Here is a 15,717-nt window from a genome sequence, read left to right as displayed (position 1 = left end):
GGTGGCTCAGACCGTGGGGATCCCCTTGTTCCATCATTGCCCCTGGGGCTTCAGCCCGCAGGGACCCACGTGCCACACTGACGGAGGAGGGGGCTCCTCGGTGGGTACCAGGGCTCGGGGTGCCCGTGACAAGGGATGGGGCAGGATGGGACTGGCCTGGACGGGGCATCTGCAGCTCTCTGCCAGAACAGGGGGCACCCCAGGGGCTTGCCCCATCCCCCAGCTGCCACGGGTGCTCCCTTGGGAACTAGACCCCCCACGACACCTGAGGAGGTGGGCCGGCTGTGCAAGTTGCCCCACGGGGCTGGCCCGTGCCCAGGCAGCCGCCCTCACTCCGTGCCAGCCCTACAGCAGCACCTCATGCCTGCCCGGACCTCCCAGCCCCTCCCCACTCCCTCCACTGGCACCCACCAAGCTGGGTGAGGACAGCCAACCATGCTCTAACTCAGAAGGGCAGTGCCAGGGGAAGGGGGGCAGCATCCTCCGTGGGGTCTGCACCCATGGGCTCAGCGTGGCAGAGCAGGGCTGTTCCCGTGGGAGCGGGCTGCCGTGCTAATAAGGCTTCACTAACAAGCTGGCGCTGAGCCCGGGCCTGGGACCGTCAGAGAGGAGCGAGGGGCCAGGGCTGGGGGAGCTGGGGGGCTCACCCCCACGCCACACTGTGCCATGGGCGAGGGCTTGGGGGGCTTTGGGCTGGCCTGGGGGGCACTTGGGACACTCACTGCCCTGGCACTGAGCACAAGATGGCCCAGCCCCACTTCTACTGCAGCCCTGCTTCCAAAGGAGCCCCACTCCCCACAGATACTAGTGTCACAGATACTAGAACCCTCTTCCTGGGGTTCCAGCTCCCACTCCCCAGGGTCTTGCTCCCACACGTCCCACTGTCCTGGGGGTCCTGCTTTCACAGGTGTCCTGCTCCTCCAGGGTTTTGCTCTCCAAGAGTTCTATTTCCCCAGGGTTCAACTCCCACAAGGGTCTTTCTCCCACTGGAGTCCCTGCACATCCGTGTCCATGTGTCTGTGCTGTCCTGCTGTACATCCATGCTCTCTGTCCTGCCATGAATGCACATGCACTAACCCTGCACATCCGTGTCTGTGCATCCCTGCTGTCCTCACACACATCCGTGCACGCGTGTCCCTCTGTCCGTGCCACCTCAGGACGCCGTGTGCTGGGTGCCAGCCTGCGTGCCAGCTCCTCGCCTGTCCCAGTGACGCCCGAGACCTGGGCACATTCACATCTTTATTCTCACCACCGGCCTCCCGCCGCCACCGACACCATCCCCACCAATAATTTACACGTGTCAGGGGTGGCCACCGGGCAGCTGGGCTGGGGACAGGGACACCAGGGCCACTCTGCAGCCAGCAGTTCCCGGGCAGGTGGCGAGGGTCCACTGCAGTGACCCCCTCCCCTTCCCTCCCCATATGATATGTACATTATGCAGAGCTACCCAGAGTAACACAACACATTGAAAAAGATCTACTCTTATGTACAGTATTTATAAAAAGCATCCCAGCCTCCACCACCCAATAAAAAAATACTTCTCTTATGTACTTTGCTGCAGGACAGACACGCCCCGACCCTGTGCTGCCCACCCTGCTGGGCTGACCTCCATGCTGGGAAGGGAGGCCGGGGGTGTGAGAGCCACTCTCCAGGTTTTGGCATGGTTTGGGGTGTCCCAGCAGCATGGATGGATGGATGGATGGATGGGTGAGGGCTGTGGGGGCCTGGGTGCTGGCCCAGGGTGCAAGGCGAGCAGGGACAGTTTGGGTTGCTGGGGTGCCCATCACCCTGGCATCTGGGCACTCAGACAGGGGGTGCCTCTGCAGCCCTGAGCTGACCCCCAGTGAGCACTGTCCCCAGACCACCCCACAGCCCCCTGTGCCCCTCGGGTGTGCCAGGCCCCCAGCAGCCAAGCTGCAGCACGGGTAGGATGCCCCTTTTTGGGGACTGGGAGACTGCAGGGGGAGAGGGGGGGTGGCTTGGGCACAGATGCTGTCACAGATCTGACTGCCCTGATAGATTCCAGCCACCAGGGACACTGTTCATCAGGGCTCTTGATGCTGTCTGGGTGGGGTCAGGAAAGTGCCCCCAGTCCTCGGTCCCCACGGCGGGCAGTGCCCCACACCCCTGGCAGTGCCTGCTGCTGGCGGCTCTGGGGGTGCAGAGACAAGCTCCACCTGACAGCCAGCTCCGGGTGAGGTAGGGCAGTATTATTCTCCCCATTTTACAGATGGGGAAACTGAGGCGCGGAGCAGGGAGGGTACCCGTTGGAGTGGCTGGGGGGCACAGGACCTGCCCCGGGCTCACTGCCCCATCCCGGGCACAGGTCAAGGAGTCCCCATGCCTGCCATGGCTCATGCCCACTCAGCACCACCACAGGTGATGGGCGGAAGTCCCCAGGGAATCCCAGTGGGGCTGCAGCATGGGGACTGAGCCCAGGGCCAGCTCTCCCTGGGGCACCGGTGGGGAGGGGTTGGCGTGGGCACCCAGTGCTGGCTAGTGGCTGCCACCGCTCTTGCCCCCACCCGTGGCCCAGTCGATGATGATGAAGCTCAAGCTCATGATCATGAAGACCACCCCGAGGAGGGCGAAGCAGGCAGCCTGTGGGGACAAGGAAGGGGCTCAGGGACAGCCAGGGCAATGGGGTTCCCAACCAGCCTCAGAACCCCCGTCCCTGTCCCCATCCTTGTACCCCCTGCCCACGCTTACCAATATTTTGGGGGTGGAGCGCAGTGGCTCCTTGTCCTTGGGCATGATGCGGATGTAGAAGATGGCAGGGAAGATGAAGATGAGGCAGGGAGCAGAGGTGGCACCTGGAGCAGACAGTGAGAGAGTGGGCAGGGGCCTCCCATGCTGTGGCTCAGCCCTGCCAGCCCTACTGCCAGGCCAGGTCTTGTCCGCCCCCGTCCCTGCTTCACCCCCCTCCCAGCCCTGGCAAAGCCTTCCAGGAACTCAGGGACTCGGTGTGCTGGCACTGTCCCCACCCCCCTCCCGCAGCCAGGGCCTTGGCAGGGAGCTGAGGGCCGAGAGGGGGGAGCCTGACTGGGGGGATCAAGAGAAACACGCAGGGGAAGAGCAAGTGCTGCCACTGCACTGCAGGAACCAGCCTTCCAGGATGGGGATGGGATGAGATGGGGATGCCTTGTACACCAGATGGTCCTGGCATAATGAGAAGGGGAAACTGAGGCACGGGGGGGCTCAGTCAAAGCCAAGTGCCAGGCAGGACAGGGGCTGGTGTGCTGCTGCAATACCCCATGCCCAAGGGGGGACAGGAGCAGGGCAGTGCCACCTACCAATCAAGCCGAAGATGCCAAGAATGGAGGGGGCAAAGATGACCAACAGGTTGATGAAGGTCAGCAGGACCACTGCAATGGTGATGTGGCGGATCCAGCTGAAGTCTTTTCCTTGGAACAGCATCTGCTGGATGGCCCGGCGCACCTGGGAACAGGAACAGGGTGTCACACTCCATCCTTGGAGCCAAGGTCCATCCCATCCTCTGTCGTTGCAATCCTGCTGATCACCATCATCCCTTCCCCTGACCAAACCCTGACCCTGATGCCCCACTGGTGCCTGTCACCTCTTCCCATCCAGTCCAGTCCTCATGGCCCTGCTGGTCCCCATTACCCCTCTCTCTGCCCCAGCCCTGTTCCCGGCACCCAACATGTCTGTTCCCAAATTCCTGTCTTCATCGCTGCCTCAGTTTCCCCTCTCAAAGCCCGGTGTTGAAGCCACCTGGCATTCCTGCAAGGCCACTCACCGGGAAGAGGACGATGGGGACGGTGAGGGTGACAGCTGTCAGCACAGCCACCCGCACACACAGGATGAGCACGTCAAAGGGGTCCACTTTGATGTACGTGTGCAGCAGCTCCGACTCCACATGGCCTGCAGACACCGGTGGGGAGCCACTGGGTGAGCCCCAGCACCACCACCCCCCTGGCACCACGTGCCAGCAGGGCACCCAGCCCCCTCCCCAAGGGCTCACCGTAAAATGTGAGGTAGCCAAAGAGGGCAGCCAAGAAGTACATGAGGTACATGACCATGATGGAGATGTTGGAGATGCACTGCATCTTCTTCTTGGAGGGGCTGTGGGAGACGGCGGGCTCAGCACAGCCCCATGGCACCCACTGACACTGAGCACCCACCCAACAAGGAGCGGCGTTGCCAGACCACCTTGGGGTGTGTGAGGGCTGTGCGGAGAAGGGCTGCACCCCCCTTCCTGGGCTCTGTGGCGTGTTGGATCACGCAGCACCAATCAACCACCTACCCACCTACATCGACCTCAAAGGGGTCATACCACCCACCATCCATTCCATGTCGCATCACCCACCTCCCAGGGGTGATACCACTCACCACCCACTCACCCACCCTGGGACATAACACCCACCCCTCAGGGGTCATACCACCCACATCTTAGGGGTCGTGTCACCCACTGCCCATCCTGACCCACATCACCCACCTCCCAGTGGTGATATCACCTAAGCTGGGTTATATCATGAATCTCCCAGGGGTGATATCATCCACCATCCCAGGTCCTGTCACCCACCACCCCCACCCACCCACCCACGGTCATATCACCCACCTCCCCACGATGCCCCGGCGCAGGTCCCACACACGGACGGCACTGCCTTTGGGTGGGCGCCGGACGAAGCCCACCCCTCCCCGTGGGTGCCCCCACCCAGGACTCACTCCTTCAGCTCAGTGTAGATGGGCAGGACCTCGGGGTGGCAGACAAAGGCGAAGGCCATGATGGGGATGGTGTACGCTGTCTGTGCAAGAGGAAGGCGACTGACTGACTGCTGGGGGCCAAGTGTCAGCAGCAGGACCACCTGTCTTCAGGGAGTGCACAGGGAGGGGGCTCACCCAGAGCCTCAGGGGACCTTACCTGGGAGTTCAGGGTGAAGAAGCTGGGGCTGCAGGTGTCCTGCTCGGGGGCCTGGAGGACAGTGTAGTCATTCTGGTAGTCACTAGTGCTGACAGAGGTGACGTTGAGGATGCCCGTAAGGTTCCCCTCCTGCTCAGGAAGTGGGCAGGGGATCTGGAACTTCTTGTAGATGACCTGGGGTAGGGGGCACATGGGAATGGTCAGCTCTTCATGCCACCAACTCCCAGCACCCACTACCCAAGCCAGCACAATGCCCAGCAGGAGGGTGCCAGTGCCCCTGCTGGGACCCCTCTATGGGGCACCCTTTGGCGGCGCTGCCCCACGGCAATGCTGGTTCCCCGCCCCCACTCCTGCGAGGGTGGGCAGCGGGGCAGAGCAGGGCAGTGGCACGTGGAGGGGCCACATGTGTGATTGCCCCCCCGGCACCCTCTCCCTCTCCCTTTCCATGACACTCGGTTCCTTCAGCCGAAAATAACCCAGCAGCTTGACAGCACCGCCACAGCGTCTCCGCAGCCCCGAGCGCCCGCTGTCCCCGCTGTCTCCGCTGTCCCCACAGCAACCAGCCCAGCCACACCTCCCGGCAGGAGGGATGCTTGGCACCCCAAGGCACCAGCACGTGCCAGAGGGTGCTCACCGAGATGAGGAAGAAGACCATACAGCTGAGGGAGAAGCCACTGGCGTAGCCAAGGTAGCCTAAGGAGGAAGGAGAGTGGCCAGTGGATGCAGGCAGGACCCTCGCACTGCCTAGGTGCCCCCTCCATGCCCAGCAGCTCCAGGCTGGCACTGTAACCCAGGGGAGGACCCAGGGTGCCAGACCATGGGGTGGCATCCCTCTGACTTACCCAGCTGCTTCATGAGGGCCAGGGGCAGGATAATGGTGACAGAAACCAGGATCACCAGGTAGTTCCCGTTCAAGTACCAGTCCCTGGAAGCAGAGGGCCTGCTGACCACCCCACTCTGCTGGGGCAAGGGAGGCAGAGGCAGCCACTGCAGGTGCTGTCTGCCATTCTTAGGGTCCCTGAAGCTGGCAAACCTCAGGGGTACTGATGTCCCCTGAGGCTGGTATCCCTGCAGTGCTAACATCCCTGGGGACCCCTGAGATGGCATCCTTGAGGACCCCTGAGGGCAGCATCCCTGAGGGCCCTTCAGCTGGGTCATGCCTACCCCCACAGTGGTACACCCTCAAGGACTAGAGATGCTGGTGGGGATGTGGGCATGGGGTAGGGGAACCTATTCCCAACCAGAGCTCCCATTCCCCACCCTGCAGCCCCAGGTTCTGTTCAAGGAGGAAAGCCTGATCCCAAGGGGATGTGAGGAGCAGGGATTGGAAGTTCAGCTCAGTTTAATCTCACCCAGGGGCTTATTCAGCACTGACAGTTATCAAAAATAGTAGTGGCTTAATGATAGTAAATCCCTGCCATGGGCTGCACAGCTGGAGCCAGAGCGCCGGTGCCTGTCCGGGCAAGACACGCAGGCAGCGTGGGCAGGAGGCACTCACGTGGTCTTCTCCTCCAGGTTGAGAAAGGTCTGGATGACCAGAGGCACTTCGGATTTGACGATGTACAGGTAGCTGGACATGGCTGCAGGGCAGAGCAAGGTTGTGCTGTTCTGGTGTGCTCTGGCCTAATCCCTCATTCCCAGCCTCAACAGGTCCCCCCAGCCCCATCCTCACCTCCAATGTTCTGCAGTGTGATGGCAATGGCTGCTGCCAGCTTCCCTGGCGTGCCAAACGCTCGGTAGCCCAGCTGCTCATAGGCACGGATGCCTGTGGGATGGGGAGCAGTGGTGGGGTGAGGGTCAGGATGGGACCCCCTGGCACAGCTCTACCAAGGACCTGGCACTCACCTACAATGCCCGAGGACTTGAGCAGCAGGTGGATGGAGTAGCTGGAGAGAAGGGCCACCGCTGTCAGGAGGAAGCTGCAGGAGGACAGCACAGTCACCAGTGGGTCACAGCACAGCGCTCAGACACAGTTATGGAGCAAACCCTGCACAGACAGGCTCTGCCTGTGGGCAGCTGTCCTGGCAGGACACCAGCTTCTCACCGGCCGGATGCTCACAGGGCAGACAGGCCGTAGGGTGCAGGGACCCTGTGATCCATGTCTGCATGCCCAACGGAGCTGTCGTTCACATCCTTTGGGTTACTTGTGGAAATCTGAACTGGTACTAAGAAGGCAAACCTTCACCCTCCTCCTCCATGTCCCCAGTGGTGCACAGCACCCGGCAGAGCAGGCAGGCTCATGCCAGCAATGGGCATTGCTCAGCCAGCAGGACGCTGGTCCCTGCATCACACCAAGTCAGAGACTTCTTTCTTTCCTGCACCCACCGATCCTCTCAGAGGAGCCTCCCAGATCTAGACCCCCCCAGGTCCCCATGGCACTCACAGGAAGAGGATGATGCCGGTGTTGGCCATGGCATAGGCCAGCCCCAGGATGCCACTGCCCATAATGGCATTGCTCAGGTTGAAGACAGACATCCCAAAAGACGTCTTCCCTTCGAACTGTTCACAGGACACAGCGGGGAGGGGATGCACCAATTACACTGGGAACTAGCCCCATCCCATCCCCACCACCATGCCCACGCCGATACTCACATCAGTGAAGTGTGTCTGCTTCTTCTCGGCACCGTGGGGCAGGAACTCCTCCATCTCTGCCACACCAGTCTGGTTCTCCTCAAATCTGGCCATGGAGGGAGAGGGGTGAAGCCAAAGCAGAGCCAGGGGCCATCAGCACTGGCTGGTACTGCAAGGGCAGGGAGCAGCTAGGAGAACCCCTCCTAATCCCTGGCACTCCCACTTGCCCCGAGGTCCCTACCTGTCACCCGCCAGTGAGGGGACAGCAGAGGTGGTGAGCGTGGCCGCGTGTTTCCCATTGGGCACCAGCTCCACCATCTCGGCCTGGAGGGGCACGTCCGTGGTATCCATGGTTGGGAGACAGCTGGGCTCGCTGTGGGCTCTCCTCAGGCTCTGCAAGAGGGGGGCAACAGAGGTCCAGCTGTGGGCAGGAGCACCAGAGAGACTGGCCTAAAGTCTCACAAGTCCTGCATCCACCAGTGACACTGGAAATGGGCTCAGCACCTGTGCTGGTGGCTCTGCAGGAACAGGTACCTAGGGATGAGAGGGTCACCCAGCCAGGCATCACCATGTCTGGATTCTCCCTTCTGCCCGCTCAGCACATAACGCCCCGTGGAGTTCTGCCCCAGCTCCAGCAGCTGCACTGGTGTCCCAAGGCGGAACAGTCCCCTTGCCTGGCCAGCCGTCCCACGGCCCACCCCCCCACCCCTTGCCCGCACCACGGCCCCAGAGCCCCCATCCCCGCCGCCTGCCCACCTCTGCTGCCCTGCCCTCAGCTCCCGGCTCCGTGCCTCAGTTTCCCCTCCTGGAGACGGGCGCCGACAGGCGAGCAGGGCCGTTTGAGAGAGTGGCTGAGGACGGGGTGGGGAGCTCGGGGACCCCCCAGCCACCACCGTTATGTAAAGCCTGTGGTGCTGCCCGGCGCGAAGGGCTCACCCGCGTCCCGCCGCTGCCGGGGTGCCAAGGCGGGGGGCTTGGGGGCACGTCAGGGCTGGACAAACGGAGCAGGAAAGAGCGCGGGGCCGGGAGACAGCTCCTTGGCAGGGGAAGGCGGCCGGGCTGCCGAGCGCGGGACGCCTTGGCACGCCGCACAAAGCCGCCTCTGTGCAAGTCCCGGCCCTCCCCGCCCCGCTGGGAAACGGCACAGGGTGGCTTTCTGGGGCAGGCTGGCAGCCGGGGAAGGGTCCCGCCACCCCCCGCCGCCCCGGGGGGCTGGGGTCCTGTCCGGCTGGCCAGGGGACTCCTTGCTGGGGCTACATCCGGCCAAGAGATGATACCACCCAGCTGGAGGTGAGGGCTGGCGGGGATGCAGTCTGGTCCCCAACCCCGGGAGGATGCTGCTGCCCCGTCCCCCCGGTGCCTAGGGTTCCCGTGGGGTGAGCAGGGGACAAGCTCGTCTTTATGTTCGCAGGGGATTGGTGTCCCTAGAGACCAGGGGAGCCTTCCCACAGCACAGTAAGGTACAGCAGTCCTCCTGGCACGCAAGGGAAGGATGACACGGCAGGGTGTGGGTGCTAGTACCTCCGGTCTCCTGAGCTGCTGCCCTGTATGTCCCTGCCCATCCAGGCCACAAAGGCGACCTGGCAGGGTCATCCCAGGCCACACAATGGCTCCTGGCACTGTCAGGTGGGCTGAGCCCGTAAGATTGGCCCAAGATGGGGGGCACATGTCTCAGCCACCCTGCCTGCAGCACCGAGCCAGATGGGGAAACTGAGGCAGAGCACAGACCAGCAGGGACCAGAATGGGAAGGCTCAGACATGCGGGGGATGAGAGGGAAGCGCAGGGCGGGCTCTGGGTGATGATTTATCCCCTCCACTAGGCCTCCGCTTGGGATGGATCCAGGCACAAACAAGGCTGCCAGCACGTCCAAACGCCACCGTTAACTCTGCGCCTTCCCACTGCCACAGGCAGGCAACACCAAACCCACCACTCCTGCTAGGGGATCAAGAGGGGCCACCAGATCCCTGATGCTCCATCACCTCTCCAAGCCCCCCAGTGCCACTGTGTTACCTGCGGTCAGGACTCACCACATCCAACCGGTGGCAGGCAGGAGCTGCCCGCTCCCCTGCCCGCTCCCCCGCGGGCGCCAGGAAGGCTGGGCACTCTCCTCTGCAGACCCTTTCTTCTCCCAGGTTATAATTACACCTCTCTGGGCAGCTCAGGAAATACCAGCTTCTTCCCCCAAGCGCCTCTCGGAATAGCAAGCGGCAGGGCCGGGCTCATTCAGCATGCACCAGGCTTCGTGCTGCCACCCAGACGCTTCCTCCCGCCAGGCAGCCCTGGCACAGCCCTGGTACAGCCACGACACCACTTGCTACCACCTCCCCAGCTGGCCCTGGCCTTTGCCCCTCGGCCAGGGTCTCCTGGTGGCAGTGGCCAGGGCAGAGGGGGAGATGAAAGGGGAGGGAGCGGAAGACGCTTCGATCGGGCAGCGCGTGCCCTGCCTGCCGCTGTTTGCCTTCTGATAAGGCTGGGCAGAACAACAAATACAGAGTGGCTGGTGGCCCTGAAGGGGTGGCATGGGTCTCCCTGGGCTGGGGGTGGTGGTTTCACCTTTCTCACTGTGTGCCCACCTCAACTGGGGACCCTCTGCTCCGGACAGAGAGCATCTCCCCAGGGATCAGCTCCCTCAGGGTGCCACCACAAAGACGGGATGTTGCCGTCTTCTCTGCCGCATTGGGCAGCCCATGTGCTGCCTGGTGTCATCCCCCTCCTGACCAGCAGCCCCAGCACCCGCTCGCCCAGCCTGATGCTGTGGGCCTGGCCATGTGCACGGGCACAGAACCCCCCCCGCTGCAGCACCCAGGGCCGTGTTCCTGGGGGTGCTGAGCAAGCTGCATCGATCTCCCAGCATGCGCCTCTCCACTGGCTGCCTGCTCTGGGTGATAACGACAGGGACAGCCCCACTGCAGACAGACCTCCCACCTCTCCCAGGCTGCTCCTGCTGTCCCACTGCTTGATGGCACCAGGGACATCATCCATCCCACCAACACTACGTCGTGGCCAGGCAGCCCGAGCCAGGTCCTGGTGCCGTCCCACAGCCCCTGCAGATGGAACACGGAGCTGGATGCATGTGGCAGCACGTACCCTCCCGCCGGCCATGTCTGCACACCAGGGGAGGCTACGTTTGGTCTCACACGCCGCATCCCAGCCAGCACAGACGCCTGCCCGCCCCCGCTGGGATAAGCACATGTGTTTAGGGCGGCAGGGTTCCCAGATCCCTGCCCTGACCTGGCAGGCAGGCAGTCCTAGACTCACCCCAGCCCCCTGTCAGCTTTTCTCAGGGACCAGGGCACCATGGTGAGGGTTCTGGTCCTGGAAGGGGCTGCATCCCTCTGCCACAAAGACTTATTTAAAAGGTGGGAAATCCCATCTGGGAGCAAGTCACAGGCAGGAGCAGGGGGCTGGGGCTGGGGATCTCTGTCGGCAATGCCTGCAGACAATGTCAGATGGCACTCCACTGCATGTGGCAATGTGTCCAGGAGGACAGGGACCACCCTGGGAAAGCCTGACTCTTGCACTATGCTGGTTCCCCCGGTCAAGCCTCATCACAGCAGAATCCCTACCAGTGCACACTGTGCCAGTGGGAACATGGCACACCAGGGGAAAGGCAGCCAGTGCCTGCCAGCCTGTGCCAGGCAGCACCAGCCTGGGGGGCCATGACCCACTGCATCCCCACAGCCCACGTCACCCACCTGGGTGCACCCACTGCTCCCAAGCATGAGGAATAAAGGTAGCAGCAGGTGAGCACTGCCCCAGGCCAGGGACCCCCACAGGGCAGAGACCCCCTCCCCATCTCCTCTCCCTCTGCAGATGAATCCTAACTAATCCGGCCCATCTGGGGCCGTGGGACTATTCCGGGTGGTAATCCGGCTTTAGCGCCAAGCCTGCCGCAGCTGCCGGCCTGCGTGATGGCAGCCAGGTATCCCACTGCCACCGGTGTGTGCCAGGGGCACAGCAGCCCCCCCGTCCGTGCCCGCCTGCCCAGGTGGCCGTTCGGGTTTCAGCAGAACTGGGCACACAGGTCTCATGTTCCCTGGGGCTGTGCTGGTGACAGAACGTGCCCAGAGAGACGGGCAGTGTGGGCAAGTGGGCAGGGATGCCACCTGTGTCCCCCCACTGCCACCAGCCCCAGGCCCAGGGTTACCCCAAGCACCACCACTGGGCATGGGGTGACCCTCAGCCTGGGGTCCCTGGTCAGCCTCCAGCACTGCTGTGGGCACAGGGGTGTGTGGGCACATGGGCAGATCTGGGGCAACAGTCCAAACCTTGGGGGTCCCTGGGCAACACCTCCCCAGGGAAGTTGACCCCAGCAGGGCACGCAGCAGAGAATCCCCCATCCCCTTGCCCCTCCACAGACAACTCTCTGGGGGCAGCCTTGGCAGCAAGGTCTGCCCTTCTCCTGAAGCACACACAGCTGCGGCTTTCCCCACAACCTGCCCTCCTAAAATTAGCACCCCAAACCTGTTTTTAACCTATGGCATTCCCCTCCTCCATCTCCCAGACAAGCAAAGGCAGTCTTGTGATCCCACCTATCCCAAGGGAAGCAGCCACCCAAAGGGATAAATCCAGCTGTTCAGGGATAGCCAGGCACCTCACCTTTGGGGTAAGGGCTCTGGGGGGTACCCCCATGGGGCATGAGGACCCCAGCAGCTGTAGGGAGGGACAAACCTGCCCAGTGCATGGCTGGAGAGCCCCTCTGGGTTGCTCCACTGTAGTCCCACCCCAGAGAGATCTACTGGAGACCCTCCTGAGATAGCTCCACCAGAGCCCCTCAGGAGACAACAGCCCCACCAGCCAGCCATGCCAGCCTGCCCCACTCATGCTTCCAGCACAAGCTGGGCAAAGTGGACACTGCTCCTGGGCTCACCTCACCCCAGGGCTGCCTGGACTTTCAACCCCAAATACCATACCATGGCTCAGGCAATGCCCCCAGTGCTGCAGCCAGGGCAGAACTGGTAGCAACAAGAAGGATCAAGCGGCTCTGGAAGCTGCTGTCCTGGCTAACAGGGCTCTGGCAGAACCAACACCTACACGGGCAGTTCTGGGCCACCTCTGCCCCATCATACCAACAGCACTGCCCATCCAGGGTCTCCCCTCAAAGAGCACAAGTGTCACCCATGTTCTGGGGGACAGCTCTGCCTGAGCCTGGGAACATGCCTGCAGACAGGACGTGCCGACAGCTGAGCTGGCCCGTGGCCACTGTCCCAAAGCAACAGACGTGCTGGGGTCTGGGACACATCAGGGAGGGGAAGGGCACTGCAGAGAAGGGGGAGGTAGAGCCAAACATCGTGGTGGGGCCACGGGGTGGGTTTTCCAGCACCAGAGCCATGGTGTGGCTCTGCCACGGCATCCCCTGCCAGGCACACCCCCAAGATGGGGCCATGGCGCAGGTATCAGCCACCACCACCCCGCCATGTCCTCCCACATCCCAGAACCACTACCGAGGCAACCTGGGAAGAGAGGTGGGGAAGCTGAAGACAGGCAAGGGTTGCAGTGTCCAGTACTGGGACAGCCCAGGCTGTTGCTGACACAGGCTGGCTTGAGTCTTTGTGGTACAAGCTTAGGTGGCAGAGGCAGCTGAGAGCATGGGCACAGGGACAGGGTGGGCACAGCACGGGGCTGGTGGCACCCAGCCTGGCTCTAGGAAAGGCTGGGTGAGATGCCAGCTTGAGCCCAAAACATCTCTGGCTGTTCTAGGCTATATGATGGGGTTTGCTTTAAACTTAAAACACTGCCCGTCAGGAGCACAGGGTCACCCATGGAGGATGGTGGCACAGGTGGTGGCACTGCAGGGACTGATGGGCAGGCAATGCCTGTAAAAGAACAAGTCAGATTTTCTATCGCACCTCTGGAGATGCATTTTGCCTTGAAAGCGAGGTGTTTTCCAGGAGTTCCCACTCCTCAAAACACACCCATCCCTGGCAGGATGACACCAAGCTGTCAGTGGCGAAATATCCGAGCTGCCATTTACTGCAGGTAGCACGGAAGTCACAGGAGGGACTGGCCTCAGCCACAGCCTCGTGTGCCCCAGCACGTCCCCCTCTCCTGACCAGGGGCCATGATCTGCCCAAGCCCCATGGCACCACCTCTGCCCCTGCCTGTGCCACTCTCACCACTGGACCACCCTGTCAGCCTGGTATCCACTTCATGGGGACACCAGGACTGGGCTGACTGTGCCCCACTGGCATGGGGGACCCAGCCAGCCCTGGACCTGCGTCAGCAGCTGGAGAGGCACAAGGCGGCTGAGACCCATGCGGTGAAGAGAGCTGGGGGCATGGGGGGCCCATCCTATCCCTGACCCGCCTCTGTTTTCTCAAGGGTTGCACTTCCAAAGGAGCCCATGGGATCCCGCTCCTTCCCCCCGTCCCCACGTGCCAAGGAAAATAGGCTCTGCCGATGCCTGTTTGTTTGCCGTGGCTGCAGCCCCAGCGTGTGATTACAGCTGCAGCACGGCCGGGTGCTGCAGGGCCCTTTGCACCTCAGCCAGGATCCCCCGCAGTGCCAGCATCCCCCATGCCACCCACGGGTGGCCTGGGGTGTCCCACTGCCCCCCAGTACCGCTGGCCACTGGAGCCAGGGCACACCAGTGCTTGTTTCTGGGAGACAGGTCAGTGTCATGGGGCATAGAGGGCTTTCTCTGGGGTACCCCCATGAAGCCACAGGGAGGCCAGCAGCGGGGACCAGGCAGGTCTAACAGCTCACCTTGGGCCTGATCCAAACACCAGTGGAAAATTCCCCATCTCCTCCGTGGCAGCTCAGCACAGCCATGCCCTCCGCAGCCAGCCGGGGCTCTGCTTCCCCTCCATCCCACCTGTTGGGGACTTGCCAGGTCCCCTGTCTCACCCGTGCCACCACAGAGCTAGCCCAGCTCGGAGACCCCAAGTTCAGCAGCCACCTGCTGTGCCTCAGTTTCCCTTGGGGAAGATTTCTCTCCAGTGGGGCGTTCAAAGCTGCCCCGGCAGAGCGGGCCACCACGCCGGCTGGCATGGGACACGCGTGGCCGGCAGGAACGCAATGTGCTGCCTGGCTTTCCACGCCGCTTTCCCGGGCAGCCAGGCTCTAAAAATACCACAGCCTGTGGGATCACCGCACGCACGGCCCGGCCGGCCCCAGCAGCGCCCGTGACGGCCGGCATCACTCTCCCTGCCCGTGCCCCCCGCTCCGGCACCCCAACACCCTGACACCCGATCCCGGCGGCAGCCGCTTCCAGCCTTCAGAAACATATGTCATTCCCACGGGCGATTAAAAATTAAAGCAGAAAAAAAGGAACGTAAAGGGAGTTTGGGGTTGGTGTCACCATGAGTCTCAGCAGAGCAGACGGCCACGCCGAAGCCCCCAGCACCACGACCCGGGCAGAGGCTGTGCCAGAGCGCTGGGGTACCCGGGTGGAACGGCAGGGCTCTGCCTCCCCCTGCTCTCGCGGGATATGTCACCCACCCGTGGGAAGGTGCCAGCCGCTAAGGAGGGAAGTGGCAGGAGGACAGTAAAGCAAACAGCCCCGGGGCGCTGCCACCTGCCAGGGCTGCCGAGCCCCAGAGTCTCCCCCTTGCTGCTCGGCGCCAGGAGGAGGAGGAGGAAGAGGAGAGACAGCCGGGCTGCGGGAGGAAAGCGGGGTCGGCGAAGAGAGATGGGTCAGGGAGGGCTAGATGGTGTGCGGAGGAGAAAACGGGGAGATGAGGGGTCCGAGCGCCCGGCAGCCTCCAGCCACGGCGCTTCCCGGAGGACAAGGCAGTGAGCCCGGGGGTGCGAGCACCGGAGGAGACCGGAGGGACCTACCTGCCCCCTCTCCGCGGTGCCTTTGCTGCGGACTGGGGCGAGCAGCCCCCGGTGGCCGGTGTCGCGGATTAGAGACTATCCTGCGACCGTAATCCCGGCGGAGCCGGAGATTAAACCGGAGCCGGGCCCGCCCCCAGCGTGGCGGCTCCCAATCTCCGCTCCGCCGGGACAGCGTCAGGGGCAGTGCCGGGGAGGGACCCGCCGCGGGGGGAGTGACCGCCCCGCGCCGCCCTGCCCCTGCCCCGCCCAGCCCCGGAGGGACCACTGCCCCTAGGGCATCGCCGCCCACCGCGCATCCGTGCCTCATGAGACATGGCCGACCGCCGGGCATCACCCTCTCACCGGCCATCACCTCCTTACCGGGCATCACTGTCCCGACGGGCATCATTCCCTCACCGGGCATCACTCTCTCCCTGGGCATCAGTGTCCCACTGGACATCACCCCCCTGCACCGGGCATACCCCCCTAAACAGGCAGTGTCCCA

General features: G+C 63.1%; 1 protein-coding gene across 4 annotated transcripts; it reads right to left on the bottom strand.

Moving 5' to 3' along the window:
- Positions 1-1,475: 1,475 nt before the first annotated feature.
- SLC38A3 (solute carrier family 38 member 3) lies at positions 1,476-15,387 on the bottom strand. 4 transcript variants are annotated; one of them, XM_050313048.1, is made up of 16 exons: positions 15,234-15,387; positions 7,695-7,846; positions 7,475-7,559; positions 7,266-7,381; positions 6,728-6,801; positions 6,555-6,647; positions 6,381-6,462; positions 5,725-5,807; positions 5,517-5,575; positions 4,883-5,056; positions 4,687-4,766; positions 3,983-4,083; positions 3,758-3,882; positions 3,294-3,438; positions 2,710-2,813; positions 1,476-2,601 (listed from the first exon to the last, which is right to left on the bottom strand). In XM_050313048.1, the coding sequence occupies exons 2-16, from the start codon at positions 7,802-7,804 to the stop codon at positions 2,497-2,499; spliced, it is 1,536 nt and encodes a 511-aa protein (XP_050169005.1). In that variant the 5' UTR covers positions 7,805-7,846; positions 15,234-15,387; the 3' UTR covers positions 1,476-2,496. The 4 variants fall into 4 exon arrangements, with proteins under 4 accessions (XP_050169005.1, XP_050169004.1, XP_050169006.1 ...); XM_050313047.1 differs by lacking the exon at positions 15,234-15,387 and adding an exon at positions 9,482-9,774 and having other exon boundaries at positions 7,695-7,874; XM_050313049.1 differs by lacking the exon at positions 15,234-15,387 and adding an exon at positions 9,482-9,772.
- Positions 15,388-15,717: the final 330 nt, after the last annotated feature.

Source organism: Myiozetetes cayanensis, unplaced genomic scaffold (genome assembly GCF_022539395.1).
Source record: "Myiozetetes cayanensis isolate MyiCay16 unplaced genomic scaffold, myiCay2020 scf18, whole genome shotgun sequence".
In the NCBI taxonomy this organism is placed as follows: domain Eukaryota; kingdom Metazoa; phylum Chordata; class Aves; order Passeriformes; family Tyrannidae; genus Myiozetetes; species Myiozetetes cayanensis.
Note: the sequence above shows the minus strand (reverse complement) of the source record. Positions and strands in the feature narration are given on the sequence as shown.

What these genes read in the sequence shown, in the direction of transcription:
- SLC38A3 (XM_050313047.1), bottom strand. An exon ending in AACCTGGAGGAGAAGACCAC is followed by an intron (nt 5,808 to 6,380) that starts GTGAGTGCCTCC and finishes CTCTGCTTCCAG; the next exon opens with GGACTGGTACTTGAACGGGA. An exon ending in TGGCATCTTCGGCTTGATTG is followed by an intron (nt 2,814 to 3,293) that starts GTAGGTGGCACT and finishes TGTCTGCTCCAG; the next exon opens with GTGCCACCTCTGCTCCCTGC.